Source organism: Cherax quadricarinatus, chromosome 23, assembly GCF_038502225.1.
Source record: "Cherax quadricarinatus isolate ZL_2023a chromosome 23, ASM3850222v1, whole genome shotgun sequence".
Classification (NCBI taxonomy): Eukaryota; Metazoa; Arthropoda; class Malacostraca; order Decapoda; family Parastacidae; genus Cherax; species Cherax quadricarinatus.
The window spans coordinates 13,967,914-13,977,793 of record NC_091314.1 but is presented as its reverse complement, the minus strand read 5'-3'; the positions used below and the strand labels follow the sequence as shown (position 1 = coordinate 13,977,793).

General features: G+C 41.4%; 1 protein-coding gene across 1 annotated transcript in view; it reads left to right on the top strand.

Moving 5' to 3' along the window:
* Nucleotides 1-8,076, top strand: part of LOC128685578 (uncharacterized) — a 132,331-nt gene extending 124,255 nt beyond the window's left edge. The window contains exons 21-25 of the mRNA XM_070088113.1: nt 301-391; nt 3,701-3,777; nt 6,059-6,179; nt 6,815-7,006; nt 7,854-8,076. Coding sequence (XP_069944214.1) covers nt 301-391; nt 3,701-3,777; nt 6,059-6,179; nt 6,815-7,006; nt 7,854-8,062 — 690 coding nt within the window. The 3' untranslated portion in view covers nt 8,063-8,076. The remainder of the gene's footprint in view (nt 1-300; nt 392-3,700; nt 3,778-6,058; nt 6,180-6,814; nt 7,007-7,853) is intronic.
* The last annotated feature ends 1,804 nt before the right edge of the window (nt 8,077-9,880 follow it).

The window sequence follows — 9,880 nt, the reverse complement described above, 5'->3', positions numbered from 1 at the left end:
ATCCAGTGTATGTGTGTATGTGTGTGTGTGTGTGTGTGTGTGTGTGTGTGTGTGTGTGTGTGTGTGTGTGTGTGTGTGTGTGTGTGTGTGTGTGTGTGTGTGTGTGTGTGTCTGTATGTGTTTTGTTTTCTTTACCCCGTCATTTAAGACATTTTCTTTACTCAGCTATGTCGTGTAAGTCAGTTATCCACTTAATCATCACAAGAAAGCATTGTGCATGCAGTGATATCTGTAATAAACATCTAGTGCTACATGAATTACCTGATCAGTTGCATTATGCTACAATCTACTCCACTACAGCCCAATACGAAACCGGTGTCGGGAACGAGTGTTGTGTGCAGCGCCAACTCCAGCTGGGTGCCTACTAACACGCCCCTCTTATGTGCCAAGTGTAAGTCTCCCTTCATAACCACTAGTATTACTGCCACTAACATTACTGCCACTAATATTACTGCCACTAGCATTGCTACCACTTGTATTAATACCACTAGTATTACGGCTACAACTACTTCAAATATTACTATTCAGAATCCTTTTTCGATTCATACCATCCTGCAAGTTAAACCAAGAGTGTGCGGCTACTGTTGTATCAGAGCATTTCTGGCAAAGCTGAAATATTTATAATTATATTAGTCTAAACTACAACACTGCGTACTACCTCATGCAGTAGCCAATTAGAACATGCAGTCGACGGCACAGTAAATAATCCTCCCCCCCAGATTAGGATTGTTTACTGATTGCTTACCTAAACAGGTTGAAGCACTTGCGAGCAAGTACATGTCAGGTCCTGGTGCCAGTCATATTTATCCTACATTATCTTCAACAAATCTCAGTACGTGACATTGGAGTATATTTTCATCAGCTGTTAATTACAGACATGTATACAGGACAAAACGTTGGTGGCAGAAGTGGGATGCGGGATAAATCACTATGACAACGGGTTTATTTTCTGAGTAAAACACGAAGTGAAGGTAAGATGAATTTGGCAGCCATTACCAGCTGTCATGAATGCTTGTCTGAAATAACAGGTGCATAATCGCAATTACTCTTATCATAATCACAGCTGCGTCACTTTAATTATGATTCTTAATTCACATTTATTATTATTATTATTATTATTATTATTATTATTATTATTATTATTATTATTATTATTATTTTACAACATAGGCCATCTCCTGTCAAAGTAATGTGGCACGAAAAAAGGAAATACATCTACCCTCATTCATTCAATATTTGTCGTGCCAGAAGTGTGCAGACATCACAGCAACACATCCACCCCACCTTCAGAGTACAGACACTGTATTTCCCAACTCCAGTATGCAAGTCCGGCTAACTGGTTTCCATGAATCCCTTGATAACTATTACCTTGTCACATTTCAAGAGCACGTCAAACCCTAATATTCACTTGTTCCCACTTTGATCTTAAGCTTCTAACACTCAGCAACTCTTCCAGCCCCTTCCTTCAACCCTTCCTGGATGACCCCTAGTCTTCCTTCCCTTCACCGTGGGTTAATATATTCTCTTTGCCATCCTATTCTGCTACATTTTTCCTATGTCCAAATCACCTGAACAGCCCATCTTCTGCCTTTTGTATTAAACATTTTGTACCCTCCCCCACACTGTCGCCTAATTTCTGTATTCCTAATTCTCTACACAACATTCACTCTTCATATTGCTCTTAAATACAACATTACCGCCTCCCGCCTCCTCCTCTGCCCTTATATCTATGTAAAAAAGTTGGTACAACTTTTTGCTTCCATACATAAACTTCTTCCTTTTTTATCAAAGACACGTCACCTACCTTTTCCTTTTTGTCTATTTTGTGACTCATCTCACCCGTAATAAACTCCTCCTCCGACAACCTCACTCATAAATATGGAAACAACTTCATTTCCTCCATTCTCCCTCCCAGTCTGATAATCAGTATTTTGTTAACAAAGTTTGTTCTTAATCTCATTAACTTTGTTCTATATTCAATTTTAATTTCCTTCTTTTATACTTCCTCAAAAACTTCTTTGCAGTGTCACTGACAAAGAGTAAATGTGACAATTCCCATTTTGTAACATATATATATATATATATATATATATATATATATATATATATATACATCGACAAAAATACAATAGGGGGCAAAACAACATACACAACTCAGAGCTACATCTCGAATACTTCATCAAGCTCCCCGGCGGTGGGCCGTGTGCCCAGAGTGCTGCAGGCATTTCCCCTCTGGATCGCAACACTGAGTCTTTGAAAAAGGAAGCTGGCCGCCCTATGGTCCTTGGTTTCTATGATGTGTTTTTCACCCAGCTCTTTGAGGAATTTTAGAGCATACCTGCCCCATGCTCCAAGGGTCTCCGACCCTATTGGGATGACGTTATAGCAAGGGGGAAGGTCATCATATTTGCGGGTCTTCTGGGTCTCCCGGTGACTTGGCAGCTCCACCCCCTTCAGCTACAGAAAATAGGAAGTAGGTGTCTGCCAATGCGGTGGCACAGGTGTAGTCCCAGGAAATCTGCTTTCCGTCCTTCCAGGGTAGCATAGTGGCTCCATCAGGACACTTTTGACTTCCGTCAGACCTCTGCACATATCCCTGTTTAAGGCCTCTTTAGCCAGCAAATAATTCCCTTCTCTCCTACATACTTCCACCTACCAAGTCCATGTGCTCTCCAGGCTTACTCAACTAATTAATTTCTCTTCAAATCTGATTCTTATTCTTAGCAATATTTGCTAACAAATACTCACCCATCCTTCCAGTTGCTCTCATTCTTCACTCTCTCGCCACTCTTACTATTACTATTATCCTCATATACACAGGCAGGTCTAGAGTTAATGGTTAAACAACGCCTGGACAGTGGGAATTAATCACACTGGATTCAAAGAATGGGAAGGCAGTTCCAATTCCTTGGATGAAGAGCCATTTGTCAACATCAAGGCACATGCTTGGAAGAAAATTTCAACGTAATTGATCATCTTTCTTCGTGTCTCATTCTTGTGGCAGTGATTATAACATTCTTTATAATACTCTCGCTTCTAGTTATAATCTTGTAGAAGATTTACATGACAGTCCGGTCAGTAACACTCGGCACTGTGTTGCAGTGTAGAGAAAATAAAAACTAGTAATCAGTATTAGAAGCTGATGAGTAGAGGGAAGAATGTTTCACTTGCTCCTCAGTGTGTCTGAAAGATCTCTTTCCTCCCCAGTGTGTCTGAAAGATCTCTTTCCTCCCCAGTGTGTCTGAAAGATCTCTTTCCTCCCCAGTGTGTCTGAAAGAACTCTTTCCTCCCCAGTGTGTCTGAAAGATCTCTTTCCTCCCCAGTGTGTTTGAAAGAACTCTTTCCTCCCCAGTGTGTCTGAAAGATCTCTTTCCTCCCCAGTGTGTCTGAAAGATCTCTTTCCTCCCCAGTGTGTCTGAAAGATCTCTTTCCTCCCCAGTGTGTCTGAAAGATCTCTTTCCTCCCCAGTGTGTCTGAAAGATCTCTTTCCTCCCCAGTGTGTCTGAAAGATCTCTTTCCTCCCCAGTGTGTCTGAAAGATCTCTTTCCTCCCCAGTGTGTCTGAAAGATCTCTTTCCTCCCCAGTGTGTCTGAAAGATCTCTTTCCTCCCCAGTGTGTCTGACAGATCTCTTTCCTCCCCAGTGTGTCTGAAAGATCTCTTTCCTCCCCAGTGTGTCTGAAAGATCTCTTTCCTCCCCAGTGTGTCTGACAGATCCCAATGTGACAGCTCCACTCAACTCCAGCTGGGACGGCTTCACCAGGACCCTGGGAACCCAGGTAGGTCACTGTCATCACCATTACCAAAACCTACTCAGAAGCAAACCTCGATCTATTACATATGGTTCGAAGCAAATTTCTAGACACATATTTTAGGCTAGATGTTGTCGCCATCTATAAGTAAAATATAACAGTCATAATAGACCACCATTATGTTTTCATTCTTGGGTTAGTCACACATTTGACGTTTTTAGTTAGGTTAGGTTAGGTAAGGTTCGTCAGGAAACAGGCCAAGTGTTTCCTGACTCGGGTCTTTGTCAGATGATGACCCGCCTTTAGAGCTTTGGGTAATATGACCGAGGCCTTCCGCTGGCTTACCGGTCCACCCCTTTAAAAAATTATGGCCAGTTATAACCATTTTTACACATTTTTAGTCATAGTGATACACTGTCGTTGATGTGGATGCTGGACTGGTTGTTGGACTCTAAGGTAATCAGTCGTCTTACGAAGCCTTAGTCATGATTTGTGGTATGCTTTTGTTTTGCTTTTCAAGTGATGGCTAATGGAAGGGTATACAACGAGGTAGGAAAGGACTTAGACATATATATTTATGATAGCAAGGAAGGTGAGAGTGGAGGTGGTTGTTAGAAGTGTGGAAAAGGAGGTTGAGGTCAAACTTCCTTAGTAAGGTCACCGGGTGTCCAAGTATGGGTCAGCCTATGTAACAGATAACGTTGGAAGAGCTAAGTAGACTATGGTATTATCAAACATTTAATTAGTCATACCGCTCTTCAGGCGATCATGACGGGCTCCTACAACTTGTCCTTAACCACTACACTCATACATCCTGGTGTAAGACATAAAGGTGGACTAAAGAACAAAAAAGACACAATACCGTGACTGGAACAATACACAAATAACTCGCACGTAGGTGAGAGGAGTTAGGACGACGTTTCGGTCAAATATAACCATCATATAAGAAATGTCGTCGTAAGTTTGTCTGTGATATGTGCGGGTTATATGTATAAAGTTACAATCTCTGACAAGCTGTCGTAACTGACAAGCTGTCGTAACTGACAAGCTGTCGTAACTACTGAGCCCTTACTGACATGCTTAACAATTTCTCATTGATCTACTGACAAAAAGTTACTAAATGTGTCAGCTCAGGCTGACAAATTTTTTCACTTGATGTAAGAAATACTTCCCGTGTAAAAACAAAATATGATAGGGAAATATAACTACATATCATATAGAGAAGAATAACAACAGTTCCTGACTATGGAACTGAACTTCTCCAGGCCGAGGGACTGACAACCTCAAATTCTACGACATTAAGGGTGATGGACTGATTACATCGTCTTCACATCTCTACTGTTCCTGCCTACTTTCTGTATTCGACTGAAGAAGCCTACTGTGTAGGCGAAACGTTTCGGAATAAAGTTGTCTAACTGTTGCATATGTGTCTTACCTAACAACAACAGTTTCATTAATTAAAAGAGAAAATTCTTACCTGTATTGTAGGGGCGACTATCATATACAGTGGAACCTCAAATATCGAACTTTCTTCAGTCCAGAAGGCTGTTCGAGTGCCTTTACCGAATGAATTTATTCCCATCAGGAATAATGCAAATTAGATTAGTCCATTTCAGACCCTCAAAATAAAACTTATAAAAGCACTTACAAAAATACACTTACGTAATTGGTTGTGTTTGGAGGAGGGTAATCATGTATAATAAATTTATAATTAATCTTATGCTGGCCTGGTCACGGACCGGGCCGCGGGGGTGTTGACCCCCTAGAGCCCCCCTCCAGGTATACTCCAAGTCAACACAGAAGAAAACAAATGAAGAGTAAAGTGTAGCAGGGTAAACTTTGGTGAGGTAAAAGAAAAAAAAAGACAATGAGTCTAGTCTTTCACGCAACAAAGTTGCACTGAAGTGTGACTTATTTAAGATAACTCACACTTGATAAATGTGTAGGTAAACAAAAAAAAAAAAGTAACACTGGTTATAAATGACCATAATTTTTAAAGGGGTGGACCGGTAAGCCAGCGGAAGGCCTCGGTCAGATGACCAAAAGCTCCAAAGGCGGGTTATCATCTGACTAAGACCCGCGTCAGGAAACATTTGTCCTGTTTCCTGACGAACCTTACCTAACCTAACCTGTAGGTAAACAAATGTACGTTATCAAAGCTTCACCTAGCTTCACCCAGCTTCACCTTAGCTTCACCCAGCTTCACCTTAGCTTCACCCAGCTTCACCCAGCTTCACCTTAGCTTCACCCAGCTTCACCCAGCTCTCCAATGATGCCATACTAGTAAACAGTTTATGTTATTTTTCAGGTGAATGTATCATGTCCGGCCGGGCAGGTGTTTCCAGACCTGAACACGTCAGTAAGCATCTCGTGTGGTGAGAACGGCACTTGGTCCACTCCACCCCCGGGCTACCTGGTCTGTAGGACAGGTAATTACCCACCTCTTATTGATTTGTCACTACAGTAGCACAGCTGTGCTCCTAGTGTTCCCTCTTCGAGATTTATTTCATCATTTAAATATTGTTATAGTACCTTAATACATTCCACTGTTCTACCGAATTTATTCCAGTGTAGTAGTAGTAGTAGTAGTAGTAGTAGTAGTAGTAGTAGTAGTAGTAGTAGTAGTAGTAGTAGTAATAGTTACTAGTTGTCAAAGGCACTTGTCGACAGACACTTGGTCTGTGTAGCTTTGTGTGTGTACATTCCCAAACCAAACTGGCAGAAACAAGTCCACGTGGAGACAATCAAATAGAAGATAATCAGAATACTTGGTATATGTGCCTCACTCTGGAGTCTTCAGCAGTGTGTTGAAGATGACCTCAGTGTGAAGCTGATGTTCACATTTCTCTTGTCTTCATTTTTATTTTCTCAGTTTGGGTTTTGTGTGTTGCTGGCCATGACACTTGTGCTTGGAGTCTTTACACCTGAGTATCTTTTGATTCATCTCCCGGTATAAAACCTGATTACCACCCGTTCCTCAGATGCTGTATGACCCCTGCGGTTATTAGTGCTGCTGCATACTGCATGACTAAAATAATTCTCACTCGTTTTCTCTTTGCTACAGTTGCGGTGACTGCGCCTCCAGCTGCTCCACTGGGCGCTGTTATGACTGGGGCACCGCCCTACTGGGTGGGCACTAGTCTGAACTACACGTGTATCCCTCCCCAGTCTACGCTGACAGGGGCCACTTATGCTACTGTCACTTACCTGCAGGGAGGCTGGACTACTCTCGACCCTACCTTCACCTGCCATAATGGTAGTGTACACGTTAACACCATTTGCAAGTATATTGTCTCTCATTCTTTCACATTCCTGCATGGAAACATTTCCAGTATTTTAAATCTTTCTTCGCCCCTTGCCTCTCACTCTCTCCCTGTACCCCCACACCCACTAAATTTTTTGCGCTAAGTGTGGAACAGACCACCCCGAGAGATGGCAGTTCCCAAGTAATAGCAACCTAAGTACCTATTTCTATTGTAACCATGGTGAATTTCTTGACGGTATATTCATGGTCTTACTGAAGTCTCCCAGCCCAGTCTATCCTGTGTGTTGGAATATGATCTGGAAAAGTACTTATTATATGTTCTCACTATGCAGTTATCATATCAATCAAATCAATAAAAATTTAATTTGTTTGTCTAGTATACAAACTGTAGTTTATATGTAATAAAGTATTGATAAGCACAAAGAAAGCCACTAACATACATGAACATTTCCGGCTGCAAACTGCTAATATACCCATATTTCCTAATAAATTAAAACTCTTATGAGAACATTTGACTCACAATCACAGGGTTCTAGGATTCGATTTCTTGGCGCGGAGAAACATTTGGACAAGTTTCCCTACACCATTGTTGCCCTTACCTTCCTAGTATACATGAGTACTTGTGTGTTAGGCAACTGCTGTGGGCTGAAGTCAGGAAAAAATGCGCTTGAAAACTCCAGTGCTCCTGGAATACCTTATCCCGTGTAAGAAAACACTGTCAGTCCTGTGTGTAAGAAACTCCAGTGCCTGCTGGACGTGTTTATCTGTTAGGTAAAAGGTATTTATACACCTGTTGAAGTTTATTAAAAGCAAACGTCTACCTTTTCTTCCCCCACAGTGTGTCTGAGTTCTCCACCATCACCACCAGCAGGAGTTATTGCCAACCTAAGCAACGATATAGCAGAGTATGGCATGATGGTCACCTACACCTGCCTCGCCACCAATCACACCTTCACCACCACATCCACCTGCAACAACGCCACCTGGACACCTGCCACCATCCCCAACTGTATTGGTGAGAGACTTACTCTTTCACTCACATATTAACACACACACACACACACACACACACACACACACACACACACACACACACACACACACACACACACACACACACACACAGAGGCAAAATCCATACATAGCTTTAGGAAGAGGTACGATAAGGCTCTTGGAGTAGGGAGAGAGTGGATCTATTAACGATCAGCGAAGAGACGGGGGGCAGGAGCTATGACTCGAACCCTGCAACCACAAATAGGTGAGTACACACACACACACACACACACACACACACACACACACACACACACACACACACACACACACACACACACACACACACACACACACACACACACAGGATGTTCTAGAGATGGGACACAGAAACAAGGGGTCACAATTGAAAGTTGAAGACCCAGATGAGTCGAAGGGATGTTAGGAAGTATTTCCTCAGTCATAGAGTTGTCAGGAAGTGGAATAGCCTAGCAAGTGAGGTAGTGGAGGCAGGAACCATACATAGCTTTAAGATGAGGTATACTAAAGCTCACGGAGCAGGGAGATAGAGGACCTAGTAGCACTCAGTGAAGAGGCGGGGCCAGGAGCTGAGTCTCGACCCCTGCAACCACAACTAAGTGACTACACACACACACACATCACCAATACTTGCAAATTATCCTAATTTACATTTAATTTTCTCAAGTTAGTTAATGCAAGATAAACAAAAAACTACTTGACATAATCTTGTAGGGCATTTTTCAGAGATCTTCCTTCTGGATGAAAATGAAAAAGTTTTTGACTGCTTTTCATTGGTTTTCCTGCATACTGAATTAGCTTATATATATATATATATATATATATATATATATATATATATATATATATATATATATATATATATATATATAACAACTGGAAATCCCGCTTTGCATGTGTATTTCTCATTAAGTCTCAGTTATATTGTTAGTCTGTGTAGTTATGTTTTTAATATGTTTAGTTATACCCTCCACCTCTGTAGTTATGTTCTTAACCTCTGTAGTTCTACTCTTAATCACTAAAATTTTGTTTTAACGTCATAGTTCTGTTCATAGCTTCAACAGATATCCTTAGTTTTTGTGGTTTCCTTCTTAATCTCGGAGTTCTGTTCTTTACGTTTGTAGTTCTGTTCTTAACCTCAATAGTTATTCTTCAGAATTTCTGTTCCTAAGCTGCGCAGTTTTCAAGGTGTCTTCACAGCAGGTGCATAAGTCCTAATTTCTAGTCAATAGGTGCTAGTCTCCCACACCTCACCACTTTATCCCCTCAAGAAGTAAAAGTCACAATACCCTGGCTGGAACAAGTCACAACTAACACTTTGGTCGACGTTTAGGTCCAGGACTACACTGTATTGTTCCAGTAACAGTATTGTGCCTTTTTATCATTCAAGTGGCGACTGACAGTGGCAGGGATGAGCTCTAGTCCACAAGTGGTTGAAAATACACAGGGAGAGAAAAAAAAAATTTATTACGACATTTCCCCTATACGAGGTTGTATTCAACACAGGATAAACTCTCATGTAGGTGAAACATCGCAATAAAAATTAGTCTCCATCTGCTGTTGTTGTCCCTTTGCCACTTTTAGTGTCCACTTGGTCCATTCGGAGTCCCTTTGGTTCAGTGTTCATGTAGCTTCCTAAGTGTTCGTTTTGCTCCATGGTATCACTTTACTCCATAATACGCCCCTCTGATTCATAATATGTCCTCCTTGCTTCATTATATGTCCCTTTTGCTTCATAATATGCCTCCCTTGCTTCATAATATGTCCCTTTTGCTTCATAACATGTCACCTTTGCTTCATAATATGCCTCCCTTGCTTCATAATATGTCCCTT